General features: G+C 42.9%; 1 protein-coding gene across 1 annotated transcript in view; it reads right to left on the reverse strand.

Annotated features, from left to right (window-relative positions):
* The window catches only part of T265_06972 (hypothetical protein), a gene marked incomplete at both ends in the record, with an annotated part of 64,527 nt that overhangs the window by 33,468 nt on the left and 15,085 nt on the right, over positions 1-15,974 (reverse strand). Inside the window, 2 exons of the mRNA XM_009172378.1 lie at positions 2,244-2,703; positions 7,422-7,575. Coding sequence (XP_009170642.1) covers positions 2,244-2,703; positions 7,422-7,575 — 614 coding nt within the window. The remainder of the gene's footprint in view (positions 1-2,243; positions 2,704-7,421; positions 7,576-15,974) is intronic.

The raw sequence follows: 15,974 nt of genomic DNA on the forward strand, positions 1-15,974 counted from the left end.
TGTTGTTTATGTTCTTCGCCTTTTCCAGAGAGTCTAATCCACTGATTAGTGAAGTGAACTGATAATATGTTTCAAATCATCTACCAATCTTCCGAAAGACTGCACTTTGGTTTCCAAAGAGATAATGTGTGTGGTGTGTGTTCCTATTCAGGAGTACACATTAGCTGCAATCCCTAAAGACCCAAGAATTAGGGCATCTGTTCCGCTCGCAAGCGTTTCGCTTGATCATCCCATAGAAGGTGATGAGACGTCGAATTACTGTCGCTTTAATAATGTATATTGATCTTTACGTGACTGTGATGAGGCACCCTTTGTAGGACGGTAGACTGAAGTGAATGGTTCATCTTGGTTCAAGGAAGAATCGGATGTTCCATTGCTTACAATGTCTAGAAAAATGTCATGTTGCAATTCCAGTTGAAAGCCCTCAGTAACATTGATAAACATCCCTGCTACTTCAAAACTGAACTGCCAGTCTAGGATCTGGATGTCCTTGAAGTAGAATAAAAACTCTGTAAACTGTTTAAACAATAAAACACTCATTTTATCTTCTGATCAGCCTAGAAAAGTTGTTTTACATAGAAATATTCTTATTTGCAGCGGTGTATCTTGGTGTTTACTCCCTTGAAATATTGAATCATTGTAGAATTTGCAGTCCTGCTTTTCTTCTGTAGACTTACAAATGTTCAGGTTCAAAATAAATACAAGGATCATAAACCTCAATATAAATTATGTCGCGGAAGAACTAACGGGATTGCGGGGATGGGACCCTTTAACTGGCCAGCGGCATCATTAAATATCTGATAACTTTGGGGAGCTACATAAGCACAATGAGCTTAGGAGGAGGCATGCCTCCGACCGCAAATGGTACAAAGGTGTTTCAAGCTAGCACCAAAGTTGAGCAAACAACAACTTGATGAACAGCCCGAAAACAACAGATATAGGCTTGACTCGCGAAGCAACCGGAGAAATACAATCATATATATATACCTCCATCTATCTATAAAAATTACGTATATTTGCTACAAAAGCACAACCAAAGTAACTGGGCTTTAAGCACGGTGTATACAGCACCTGCACTTTCTGAAAAGTCAGCTGCTGCTTCAAATGCAATAGCAAATTGGAAACTGAACTCCGCATTAACACATGGCGTGACTTGTTCCAGCCAATTTAGACGTACCAGCTAAGGAGTTGTGCAAGGCAAGTAGATGCTTCTGGCGGCAAGGTATCATGTGAACGACCCTATTTGTCCCCTTGACCAACCACCATTTGCAGTGAAACAACTCGCAGTCGTTCAAGAAAGGCCATTCCTCTAGACAAGCGCCATTTCTTGACTGAAAATATCGCTTTGCATTTAAATGTTGAATAACAAAGCTGTTAGTTGGAAACAACATTTTAACAACCACCAAACTTCCTTCATCCCGAAAAACAAGACGATGGTTACTAAATCTATCGGTCAAAATAGTTTATTAGTATTTCATTTTGTTGGTAGTGTTAGATAAACCAGTGTTTATGTTTTTGCCTATAGAAGGTAATCGGTCTGAAGTAACCCAGGTTTCATCCCGCAGGTGAGGTCACTATAGGCCTAAAAATGTTGAAGGGGAGTATACAGTTGTTTCAATCTCTTTGGGAATCATCAGAAACGCCCGATAAATTCTGGGCAAACAATACCCCATTCAGATACCGCAGGCTGATGAAAATGTGGTTTAATGGAGCGTTAAGACTATCGTCCTCCAGTCGATTCGTAAGTCACGTGATTGGAAGTTGACTGACAACTCAATCGGTGATTCCTAACTAAGGGTTCCATGCGAGCTGAAGAATTTTTTGCTTTTAAAGCAGATCTGTTAGTTCGTATGCGGTAAATAGAGCCTGAGCTCACAAATTCTCGTAACTTGAAATAGCTTTGTGAGTGAAGCAGAACGCTCTGTTAGAACTTGACAGTTGATGCATTCTTTCGGCTGAGAAGTTGGGCTGCCAGTGATTAATCACTGATCGAGGTGACACCATCGGTGCATACAACACTGCGCATGTCACTCTCACTAGTGCATTGCACTCATCCCTTCACAAAGGCGCACTGATACTGCCACCTCGATTGATATTTAGACGACTGGTCTGCTCAGTGAACAAAGCCAAGCTACACAATCTGAGACACCAATATTCTCTGGGCGAATGGTTTTTGTACCAGGTCACATATTCAATATTTGGTCATCGCTAGTGGCAAAATGTACATCCTGTTTTTAACTTACGTTGGTCTCGGTTGAATGAAACCAAATCTTCCCGGAGTTTTGGGTCGTCTTCAGCTTGGAAAGCATCTGTATATGGAAAACCTGTTTCAGGCGTTGCTAGTGGGGCTGTTAGTGGAGTCGTCGGTGAGGCTGGAGTTGGGGAAATGGGAGCGGATGTCTCGTGGCGTGATGAGAAGCCAGCTTGTGAGTGGGATCCCGCAGGTTTTATTGCATCAGTGGCGTCAATAGACCACGGATGACAAGTATTGCGGCTGATCTTTTGTTTTGTTTGAGTACGCTTTCGTCGTTTTCTAGGACTGTTAGGCTCATCAATCACTTCCTCAGCATTAGTCGAGGAAAATCTTGATGCAATCTGGTCTGATATCAGTCGCATCATGAGAATCCATGATAAGTTGAGGTATCTCATGACTGTGATCCGAATTTTTCGAGTCTTGATTTCATCCCGCCCATTTATACTGGACTAGACAGTGAGGATAAAAATTGAGCGGGCTGATTAGACACTCAAAAGCAACATAACTTAGGAATTTGATAGCGACACTTTCGAAAATTAAATCATGACGTATATGCACAGAGTAACAGAAAATCAGATTGCATAACCTCGTGTAAAGTGTAAATTCCAATGTACCATGCAACCGATGTGGCAGAGTATGTCTAAGTGCTTTCATCCATTTGTCTATATACAAGTGAGTATAACGTTTAAGGTGATAAAATTCTGACACATTCCCAGCTTAATGATTGCCACACAACGTGAGATTTCCAGGTGGTTGCGCTGGAACAGGAAGTCTATATACGGCTACAAGCAGCGTACTTAAACCAAGTGACAAAAATCCAAAAGTATTGACAATTTAAAATTATCGCGCCAGACAGTTTTTCGCTGGTTTATGGGGCACTTCTATCCGCAACACCTTACTCTTAGGAGGAAGATAGCCAGTTTTGTACTCAGCTGTCCGACAGTGACTACAGAAGAGTTCTTGCCAAAGTGATGGGTGCAAAACAATGCTCGTTGTTTCATATTAGCTAAGCTGTGCGTCATCAAGAGCAACATCAGGATCTACGAATTAGTAGAGCTTCGCAAATCTCAGCAAATTTGCATGGTCGTAGCATTATTATCTTTGGAATTTTCCTTAATAAGAGAAAAATACGTGAGGTAACCTTGGGGATAACTGCATTTATCAAGTGAACACAAAACATAAGACCTCACTGGGAGAGACTTCGAACCGTAGGAACCGGCCATACCGGATGGTTGCATGAACCAAAATTAAATGGTAGAAGTCACAAAGTGAAGACCTGTGGTCCTATGCAGGTCACCGCTCTAAAGAGCTGAGGCAAGTTTTTGAACCTGAAACTCAATAATTTCAACTATCCATAAAAATCGAAATCGATCAAAAGCTCACCAAATCTAAAAGTTCACTGGGCTATGTGAGGTTCTCATTATCCAAATTGCAAAACCGTTTCCAAAAGCTGAAGAGGATCAACGAAATCAGATACCGTGGCGTACAAAAACTACTCATATAAATAGAAATTGTACGCCGGAAAAACTCTAATTTTTGAAACGCAGTATTGGCATGTCCACACCAGTGACAAATTAGTGGCTGAAAATTGATGCAAACGGTCTACAAGATATAGTTCAATACTAAATACTTAGAAAAGTTCCCGGAGCCGCATGGATATATTAATGGGCTTGTTAGTCGACAGAACAAAGTGCTGAGATGGCCTCTGCCGTCAGTCTGGTTAACTCAGACTTTTGAAAAACATTTTTTTCACTGTGAACAATATGGCAGAAACAATGCCACTGATTTGACTTCCACAATGAGGAAAACATGAGAGATTTACCCCAGAAAAACCAACCACTGAATCGCTAATAGCTAACGAGGCAAAAGCTTAGACCTGGTGAACGGAGAAGTACACTCAATCAGTTTTCGAGGGTTGGGCTGTTGAAATACTCCGCGTTCTCATTAAATAATTCCATTCTGAGCGGTAGACCAGTGCTCGTGAAACTGTATGAGAGTCCGGATATTTGGAAAAGTGTCTTCTATTCACCATTTAACTGACTATAATATGTATGAGGAATTCGAGTTCAGAACATGGTATAGGTATTCGGCATCATCTAAATGACCCCTTTTTCCTAGTCAGAATGCCTAATAAATCAGTAATACAAATGGTTTTGAAGTCCTTGCATTTTTCTGGCAGCTGCGCTTTAATGGCTCAGTTTGTTGGGGAAATAGGGTTTCTCAACTGAGATTTGGTATACCTCATCCAGTTTGACTTATAAGTGAACGTTTCTAATGTTGCTTCTTCGTAAGTGGTATCGGGTCCAGCCGCAGTTCCTTTCAAACAACCGTGACACTGTGTTCGCTGAAGGGAGGAAAACCGAGATTTTGTGGTGATGCGCGTTGCTGTGGAATATATATTACTCTATGGTTCTAACTTTATTCTAACCATCCAGTGAAATGCAGGCAGGGACTCAGTTGATTTGTTTTGGGCTAAAATATAGTGTGTGAAGTAATTACGAATGTCCTATTTGTTTACGAAGAATGCACCTAGAGGGATGCAATCCTTCTAACAATGAAAAGGCTTTAGTCATCCTTATGCTACCATTTTTGAAATCACAACACTCGCTTTCGAGTTCCCTCCTGCTGGCTCTGCGCATCAACTGCAACGTGATAGTGATCGATTAGGTTGGATGTTGTTCAGACCGGGCTTGTAATCATCACAAAAGCACTTCGTTTTTCTGCGATTGTCTCAGGGTTCACCCAGTGTAGATGATTGGAATGCAAACTGTAAACCAGACGATGAGATGATCAGATATCCCTTTTCATACGACTGCTCAAAAGCATTCAGTCAGTCCGTATTTTCCGTATCCGTCAGATCCCCCTCTAAAGATATCCACCTTAGTACGGCTGTTCATGCTAATGTTGTTTGCTAACCAAGGCCCTGAAATTAGCTTGTCTTTTCAAGGCCAAAATGTATGTTGGCCCTGGCGTCTGAACAATGCCCAATACCTACCTGTGAACTAAGATGATAATTTCTCTGACCGATCAATCTTGCTTCGGGTAACCAAATGGTTCATCACTGTCCGGAGCAAACTGCCAAAGTGTCGAATCCTGCCAGTCGATGACACGATGGGTGGCCTCAACGAGGTTGAACGGAAGACCTAGCATGCTCCTCGTTTCTTGGAACATCTCACTAATCTTCATAGTGCGCAATTATCGTGAAAACCTCGCAATACCGTACGATGCAGATGGAAAATAGGCATTGAAGCCGCTTAGCAGTTTGCACAGCTACTTTAAAGTTAATCTATCGGATGCTGAAGGTTACCATCGAACTTACTCCGTAACGTCCCGGAGTAAATACCGATAAAGTAAATGGTTTGCTTTGTGTAAGTCATGAATGATGGCTAAACGGCAAGCCAAACGGTCGTCGGTAAATGGATTTCCCGTGAGAATGGATCCGGTGAACAATGTGAACCACTGAAGTTAAACTGACATAAAATATGTTGTCTCCGCTAAACAGTGGAGGAACGCGGGTAATTTCATTCCATTGAAATTAACTGTCATCCGGGTGAACAGGTTTATCCTTAACAGATACGTCTTTGAGGTTGAGCACACAATGTAAACCTCAGGAAAACACTGATGTAGGACAATTTGTTGTCATATACACGGTTTCATATATAAAGGGTGTCAGCCGACTGTTTTCCTCATCTTAGAAATAACAGATACTGCTAGTACTTTCAGCTGGCACAGCAAGTGACACAAGGGCACTTACAGATTCCTGCCTATGTTGCTTTTAGCATGAAGGTTGATAACAGTAATAGTACAAAATGTAATAATATGGAAATCAGTCATAAAACTTTGGAAGTCGATCTGAATGAATGTACAAATCTGTGATTCAGGAGCACCACTCATGAGCAACATTTCAATGGCAGTCAGTTCGTAAGGTTTTAGCCCAAGACTCCAGTCAACCATAAATCGAATCTATTGGGTGGTTGCACGCAGGTATCCTACGTGTGAGGTGAAACTCTTTAACGGACCGATAATGAACAACGATAGGGTGGTTTCTACTGAACTGCTCGGAACATCTTAGAGGTTTTCCATTTTGATCCAAAAATTCACACCTCGCCTCCTTCTTCAGTGCTTCTGGTGCGATATTTGGTCTCTGTTTTGTGTCTAAAACAATTAATCAATTTCGATAGTGTAAGAGCATTTAAGTACTAAACCAAATTCGCATGCATTTTAACCATTTCATCCATATCCACAAGAAAGGTGGCTTTTCAATCTATAACTTCTCACTTAGGGAGCTAGGTCTGTCAGTATTGGGTACACCAATCCACCTACCCAGTTGGTAACCCCTCAGTGATATCAGATTGCACTGGAATAAGCGGGGAAAAAAGCTTTCAGGGATTTGGAGTTGTGATAGGATAGGGAGGGGAGAACGTCTTGAATGAGACATGCAGTGGTGGAAGGAGTGTCGTTGGAGTTCAGGGTTCAAGAAGATACACTCTAACGGTAAAATCGTATTCCAGTCGCAGCCATGTGGTCAGTTCGTCTGTTTTGACTCAAATGTTTCGGACTCAGCAGACACAGGTAGCTACGAGTAATTTAAATTTATTTGGATGGAAGGTGTATATTATGCTTCAAACTGTTATTATTACACCATATTGTATATTGCAATGAAACATCGCTGAACTGATGGGCACGCAAATAACCCATTTTTAAACGCAGTGCCTATGCTTCTAAACATATATGTGTTGTAATACACCACTCATAAGTTTGCTAAAAATTCATCAACTTCGCACGACCGGTTTCGCCCTTCTTGAGGTTCATAAATTAGGCTCAGTCCCCAAGTTTCCGTCAACCTTATGTTCTACTTGAAACATCATACAAGAATGATTCATCTGGGTTCCAGGTGAGTCTCTTGCAAAACGAGAGACTTGTGTGCTTGCCTACCTATGGTACACCGAGGTTATGTTGGATTCATGGTCTAGCATACAACACAATATCGAGTTCTGCGTAGACTGCTAGCTTTTCGGCGGGCGTGCCCAGATGCTAAACCACTATTGACAGTTAAATACGTGTCCGATGTCACTCAAGCGTATATGCATATACCTACAAGTTAATGCACAACAGCAGTTCAAGATTTATGATGAACGATACAAACATTCTCACTAGGATTACTCACCGCCACGTGGAGCGCAACTTCGTTCATCCAAGGGATATACATATACATCCGATACCACCGTGAAATAATTCCGGCAACGAAGAAACCAAGAAGAAAGGATATTGGGATATCCCCTTTGGTCTTCTCACAAAAGTCCACAATGTCCTCGAATATCCTGGTGAAGTTCACAGTGTAATGTATCAGGATTATTTTTGTAGTCTTCCTGAACTCTTCTTTGTAAGAAAGTTGTTTGCATAGGATTGTCATACCCCAGTTACTCATTTAAAACAGTGAGAGCAGAGAGAGATACCATAAAAAGGGTATTTAATAAAACAGTTAAATGATGCGTTTACAACGCCCATGCTCTAATCCTTAACAATCGACGTTGCGAAAAAAAGTAGCCCCACAACAACCACTTCTATAACAGTGAGTTCTTCCATTGAAGGGGTAACTGGATAAAATATCGAGCTGTCAAGCGTAAGCCTGGGGGGATAAGATGTTGCCTTCATGCTGCGCAGCAGAGATTATATCTCTCAGAGACCATGAAAAGCCAACATTGCGAAGCAAAACAGTATACTCTCATTTAGTAAGGATGAATCAGAATAGACAAATGTTAATTTTGGCAATATTGGAGACCTCCTTATCCCAGCCTGCTCCTATCCATTTGGGTCGATAACGGGGATTTTCGTCAAGGAGGGTCAACGATAGTTTACCATTCACATTGCACTCCATCAAATTAACTTATTTTTTCCTGGATGAGGGGCAGCACAATAGCACAAATTCCCAAGCCGCTAATTCATTGACCTTTAAGGACGGAATCAATATTTCATCTGATTACAAAATCTGTTTCATCAACGCAATTTAGGCTGATACCTATTCATTCGTATCATATCGCAAGTGCATACGAAGCAAGTGTTTTCGCCGCCAGATTGGCACTTATTTTGTTCAAACCTAAATGAGGGCATTTTTAAAATACTTTAGATCAAAAAGCGTGAGGTCGCAAATGTGATGTACAATTCGGAAGTCTGGCCTAGACGTCGCCTTGCTGAGTATAGCATTTGTTATAATAATAATAAAAGTAAAGCAACTACATTAAGGCATACTTGGAAGAAAGAAATTCTGCTTGTTAGTCACTTGGCACAACAGCAATGTCCTGCTCAAAGGATTGTCCCGTTGCTTCTATGTAGGCCAGAATAGAATTACAGATTTGCCTGTATCTCCCAGGGCGAGCGAAAATTCTCTAGTCTGCTTTGACAAAAGCTGCATCATACAACCCAAGAAAGTGGTGCCATGTCTGCGCTTGAATTCATAACAAATCATCGAACAGGCCGTCACCTCTTGTTTGTATTCATCCATCAGTTCTTCTGGTCAGCGGTAGGGCCAAAAAGGAAACATGATTTTTCACTCCGCTTTACATAGCGAAATAGATTTAGGCCTATCCAAATTGCACTTTTTCCGACAACGCAAATATTCGTCGTCACCATATCTATGGTACTGGACGAAGTCTAATATATCGTCTATCAACTCTTTTTCATCACGTTTAGCTACACTGGTGTCGGTGATCAGTGAGTCTAGCGGTGACCTCATTAGAACCAAACTCTACATCAGGGTTACAACGTTACAAGGTTACAGGGAGTTTCTCTAGACAACCTGGTGATAGGCTTATTTCAAAGATTGTAACTTCTACACATGTGTACAGATAGGCATTAGTTTCAAGCAGCTGCGTGTTCCGGAATAACGGGGCTTTATAAAGTAAATTTATGGCGTCCTGCCTTGACGTGGTGATCGAGGTTGACGCTACAGTGATCCTGCAGGATTTACTGGATTTAGCTCAGTTCCCCAAGACTCATCCAGGTCAGGAAGTTCAACGGGAATAAGCCAAACGAAGAACAGCCAGTCTCCGTACTGCAAGAAATCGTATTAGGAGATGGTCTGGAGGTAAAGTTATAATTTCATCTGTGGGTGTGAAGGCACTAAAATATTTCTTTCAGGCGATCAAAATGTCCTTATTTATGGAGGTGGCTGTGCTAATTCCCCTGCGGCTCTTTGCTCACCGGCCTTCACTCATTCGGCCTTCGCATCCATCGAAAGATGCAAGGCGGTCAATTAGCCTGACAATCCCCTACCAAGCCCACTAAGATTAAAGTAAATAATCCCTTAGTAGTTTGCAAGTGTTTGATCCACTTCGCAGCCTTTCTTGTCCGTACACCCTGACGAATTGGGCAACAGGTATCTATTATCGAAACTGTGGTCTACCTGTGTATACTGTCTCCGAAACCCGCATACAAGTCCCCACATAATTTATGCACCTCAGGCCGCTTAGGTGTTCCACATTCCCTTTCTGGAGTGTCTGGCGATCCTGGCTGGTGGTATCTGTGGTGTGAGATTCGTACTCAAGTGCAGGGCTGTCAGAGTTTCAATGGACTGGATCCTAGTAAACTATCTTCTTTCCGCCAGGCCGTCGTCTGGCTCAATTAAGGTCAGTGCAGGTTGACGCGTCAAAAGGGTTTTATTTTTCGTGTTGGCATGCCCCCACTGCATTTCTGAGACTCAGAAGGACGAGACCTGTCGAGACTGCTTTGGTCAGCAAGAAGAACAGTTACATTAATCCTGATGGGTGGTATGAATGCCAAAGCTGGATGAACATGCCCGGAAGAAACAAATGTAGATATTAGATTTGGGGTCGATGAATAGTGGAAGGATAATATGAAGCGACCTGTTGAGTAGTGTGCTAATCACCTTCTATTTATGGCCACTATGAAATTGCAGCACAAACGATAACACTCGGTTACTTTGAGGACACCAATCGCAAGACATTTATGGACGCAGATATATCATGTGGTTGTCAGTCATCGGTAAATAGCGTCAATTATAGACGGACGTCCCATCTGATGTACGCAACTTGACTCCGATCACATCACTGTGGGAGCCCTGTTATCATTTAGATTTTTGGCAGCTTTACTCATTCCAAGGCAAAGCAACTCCATTCACCAGGTTTGAGAAGTCTCAGGAGCTTAGGAATATTGAGTTGATATGGCTTAAAAGTTACTGGAAGCGCATTGTCATGCTCACAAGTTGCATGGAACCGAGTTGATGAAACTATGCTCTCAGCTTTTAGACTTCTCTGCCGAAGCTATCAGACTGGTTTAACTTAACGGTGGGTACGGTTGAGATCAGCAGAACTTGTTTCTACCAAAAATGACATACCAGCAGCTAGCGACCGTGATGGCGCACACACAGTTTGAATAATGACAGAGAATTCTGGCGAATTGTGAAGGCCCAAGGGATAGGTAACGTTTCCGCTGCAAGCAACAGCCGTGCCCTTCAGCTGATTCGGTCAACCAGCCAAAAGAGATAAATGTCAGCAGAAGAATATACAAAAAATAAGGAACAGCAGTCTATTTAGAAAATTTCCGTCTTCATCAATAGCCTGAATACTTTAAAGAACAGTCAAACTGGTCCCCGTCAACACAGTCGTTGGATGAACCCAGTGAGCCTGAATGAAATGACATCAGCCCACTGTCAACAACAAAAATTCAGCGTGGTATATCACTTCCTAAACGAATTGCTGCACGTATTCCGGATGGTATGCACCCCGCACTCTTTAAAGAAGGTGATGCGGCCCTTGTGAACGGTCATGTAAAACCCTTCGTGTCCCAATTCTGGTAACCGTTGCTCTCTGACATCATTTTGCTCAAGTTAATCGACCACCGGAAGAGGAAACCGCGCGAGAAACAAGGTATGTTTCTTCCTGGCCGGGAATGCATATACATACCATGACTTTGAGACAAGTTCTTCAATAGCGCCAGTATTTATAACTTCCTACGTTGATAGTTTTCCCCTGCTCTGAAAACTCTCTCTTGGTCGTCAGAAAACTTGGCGGTACCTGACCATCAAGGGTGACTCATCCAAGTTCATATCCTTTTGAGGGGAATTGCATGCGAACTCCCGTGGATTAAGACCAGTCAACGACAATGTCTGAGTTTAACACATTCAGTGGTGTGATACGGAGCTATCCTCCAGTACGCTTCCTCCTCAACATTTTAGTGATGTGCTGCTTGAAGTTTCTCCGCCTGCCCCTGAAACGTAGTGGTTAACAATGCGCGCGGGACATTCATCCACAAGCATGCAGGCAAAATTGCTCTCCCTGGTTCAGAACCTTCGACGATGCAGACCATTGTAAATAGCCTTAATGATTTTGCTGCACGGTTAAGAAATACGATTCACACCTGGAATGTGTAAAGCGCTTCTACAGCACTGGTTGAGATCACACCCAAACCTCATGCTTGCAGGCAAGACAACCGACGGAGTAAATATATGTTTACCTTGACATTTGTATAAGTTCCAGTGGACCTAACCGGTTGAAGATGAAATTACTTATGTGTCGAGGAAACCAGGGCAGCGTTTTCTAACCTCCGATACCTGTGATGCTGATGTGACATGAGTCTGTATGTCAACGGCAGAGTTAAGACTATTGCTTCTTGATCAGATGGCTGTTGATCTGTTCGCCGAGCTTGGAAATTGGCTTGCAAACGTTTCGTCACCATACGAGGAGACATCATCAGTGCGCAGTTTGGTGGGTACTTATTCCTTGCCTGTGTGTGTTTATATAGCAGTCAAAGGCTAGCTGTTATCTTCTGACGTGATTGGCTACCTGAAGTGTAACAGTTGGCTCACTCGTTGCAGTTGGCTCCTTTTGATGATCACAAATGTATCGTACACGTAACGGATCCATGTTTTGGGATTTATATCGGGCAACACAATTTGTTCCAACTTTTGCATTGTGACTTTTGCAATGAATCCTGAAATTGGCGATCCAATTGGTGCATCTCGTAGTTGTTTATAATATTCTCCGTTGAACACGAAATGTGTGATCAGGCATAGGTCGAGTAATCTGCAGAGGTCTTCTTCCTCCAGTGATCCAGTTGGCGTGCCGTTGTTGTCCAATAATTCGGCCACAGTTGGCTTAGCCGAATCCAGGTCCACAGACGTGAATAGTGAGCTCACATCAAATGAGACCATTATTTCGTCCTGATCGATGCTTACGTGTTTTAGTTTCTCCAAAATTGTCCCAATTTGTTGATTGAGTGTTGAGACCCACTGATGAGATGCTTAAATCTTTTCCATAGTTCTTTCAAAAGATTGTAGGTCGCTAATCCAGGAAGTGATACAATTGGCCGGAGAGGTATTGATACTTTGTGTACCTTCGGGAGTCCGTAGAAGCGAGGAGTGGCCGAATCACGAGCCGAAACACTTCCGTACACCAAGAACACCGCTGAAATGACGGCAAGGCTCCTATGACAGCACAATACAATGGTCGCCTACAAGCCTGCGAATACTCTGCGGAGGACACTATCAAGACCAAAGGGCAAATTAGATCCAGTGGCGAAGAACAATGTCATATACAGGATCCAATGCAAGGACTGCGACAAACGGTACGTAGGACAAACAGGAAGGAAGCTTTCCACCAGAATACATAAACACAAACTCGCGACTAAAAGGCACGATCAATTCTCCCTCAACTCCGCACACAAAGACCAAGAAGGACACGAGTTCGACTGGAACGGCGTTCGCATACTGGCTCAAGCAAGAACAAAACGAGAACGCGAATTTATGGAGGCGTGGTACTCCACCGAAGAAGCCATCAACAAACACATCGAAATTGATCCCATTTACCAGCCACTAAGAACGAGAGAACGCCAGAACCACAGCACTTAGAGCTGCAAAAGCGACCATAAGAGGAAATCATACAAAAATCAGGTTAGCGTCCTTCAAACGGACAAATCAATTGGATTGGAGGAGGCGCCCAATCAAAGCACCAAACCAACCGGCGGACGCAGGGACACCAACCGCCACGGTGGAGGAAATCGGGCGGTACAAGCAACCAATCAAACTCGATAACGGCAGACCACAACGCAATGCGAATCAAGNCAAGCTGCTAAAATAAGAAGCCGTTGGGATAACCAATCAACACAAAGGAACAGAGACCACAACGCATCAAGATTCACTAGACTCGTTACACTTCAGGTAGCCAATCACGTCAGAAGATAACAGCTAGCCTTTGACTGCTATATAAACACACACAGGCAAGGAATAAGTACCCACCAAACTGCGCACTGATGATGTCTCCTCGTATGGTGACGAAACGTTTGCAAGCCAATTTCCAAGCTCGGCGAACAGATCAACAGCTATCTGATCAACAACCAATAAACTCACCTGAGCTACCAATATTTCACCACATCACCAAGAGTTAAGACTGTGGCATTTTAATCCACACTGTTTTGTGGATCAGAAACATGGCCTCTACACGCAAAGAGCGAAGGAAAGCTTTCGCTGTTTAACCAATGGTGTCTTCGAAGCACTGAATGTGTTTGATTAGAACGTCGGACTACTAATGCTAAGGTATTTCGGGTGGTTTTAACAAAAAATCACTTTCTCAAAATAGATGAGTTTCATAGTTTACGACGGTTAGGACATATACTTCGTATGCAAGAAGACCGTCTACCTGACATAGCACTTTTCTTCCATCCCTGCGCCGAGTAGAAACGACCGAATGATGGACAGTGCATGGCCTGGAAACGAAGTATGAAAACACCAACCAACCAACCCAGCGGGACTGACAACAGCCGCTCTCCTGGATGCGGACCACATAACCCAATGGTTGACGACACTGGCAGAAATGGCTGTCTCGCAGTCAGTGGTGCTTGTGCATCAAAGCTATTGCCTTCAATGTGTAGCTGCATAGTCCTCAAACTAACCGAACATGGCAATCCCCCTATGTTTGAATGTATCCCCAATGTCTTCCGATTTTCCGGTGATTAAAAAGTACTCGTGCCAGATGGCTGAAAAGCTGATATACTGAAAGGAAATTATGGTTCTATGGTTCACATCGATCTGTCTTATTAAGTCAACAAGTTGAAGTGTCAGGCAGACGACAGCACAAAATGTGCAACCAGACACGGTGATATAACCTGTCAAGGGGAACTGATCATGTCAACAATCGGTTGCATTGGAATTTCTGCTGTTGAGCAAGTAAAAATAAGTCGATCTCTACGTTCCTTCAAGCACATGGTCAGTTCAATTTCATCCTTTTGGTTTGGTCTTAAGGAATAATATCTCATAAAATCCTGCCTTCTTATCATAGTGGCTCAGTTGGTCTTGATGCGTAATCCCTCTTATAACCACAATATCTTCACAGGTGTCTGGTTTGGTAATGACTAGGTCCAGGTTGCTCTTTAGTTCTTTCGGTGAATCAGAATGCTTACGGGCGTTTGGTTCTTCGTAGTCTATTTAACACTCTCCATGCTGGTGATATGAGCGATGTGGCTTTCAAAAGTCCGAAGCAGTTGTTGGGCTTTAGGAATAAGCACCGCCGTTTTTCTAGCTCCATTGTCCCATCGTGTTTTTATAAATTTTTGACCACCTGTTTGCACAGCATACACATGCTGAAAACGCTTGGCTCATTTTTAAGAAAAGGACTCTGTTCGGAAAGAGAAGAGAGAAGAAAGAGATCTTCTTTAAGAATACCGTGTGTTGCACCTTCTAAGCAGCGCCATCTTCGAAGCGGCCCTCTGATGCAACAGTAGTCCTACGGGGAGATCTCCAAGCCTGGGTTCCCCATCCCTCAACAAATCACATCCATGCGAAAGATTCGGAATGTGTGCATATGGCCACATTTTCTTTGGTCAACTAATAAGTGTCCATCAGTTTAGGGTAGACATATTTGCAATCCCTGACAAACTAAACCGACAGTCGTGTCATTTGTGACAAACATAATAATGTGACAGTAGGAGAAGGACGACAGATCCGACCACTGACTTCTTTGAATGTCGGCTCAATGTAAACTTCTTTGACACAAACTGGATGCAGCAAAGCGATCGACGGTGAGCACCTCCGTAGAATAACACTGGGGCACTCACTTACCTCAAGACACTCGTATAGGTAAAAACATCCTGGTGGAAACGCTCTGCCTGAACAGATTGTATTTGCTCATACAAATACTCCGCACACAACTGCCCACTAGCAGCTAATCGGATCGAGGGTCTTGAAGCGCAATTATCTGCATAGGGAAGACCTGTGGTAAGATATCCATATCAATCCATCCGTTACCCGAAAAACCGACACACTTAGAAAGTCAAGTTAGTTGGTTTCCTCTGAACCTATTGTGAAGCGAGTGCAGACCATTCGGGTGTGGGTGCTGGGAATCACTGAACTTCTAAATGCGTCGTCTGCATATCGACTGTCGAAGTGCAATTTTTCAATGTCGTTTATCCTCAAGAGATGACGTTGAAATATCACATATCAGCGGAAATGGGGTTTAATAGACTGCTTCAAACTTCACCATCTATCCGTTAATGAAAATGTCTATCAAGTACAAATTGTAAATCTTTCGTACACACTACCAAGGGATTCTGTAACTTTGCTAGGAGTGGACATAAAATGCGCATGTATTATTGTCACTTCAGTGGCTTCTTTGAGTGGAACAGATGTGAAAAAGATTGCACACCAGAAGCGTCTAGGTGAGTATCAGAGGTTCCATTATCCTCAATTTTTTCGACAGTTTCGGAACCACCT

This window comes from Opisthorchis viverrini (assembly GCF_000715545.1).
Source record: "Opisthorchis viverrini unplaced genomic scaffold opera_v5_154, whole genome shotgun sequence".
In the NCBI taxonomy this organism is placed as follows: Eukaryota; Metazoa; Platyhelminthes; class Trematoda; order Opisthorchiida; family Opisthorchiidae; genus Opisthorchis; species Opisthorchis viverrini.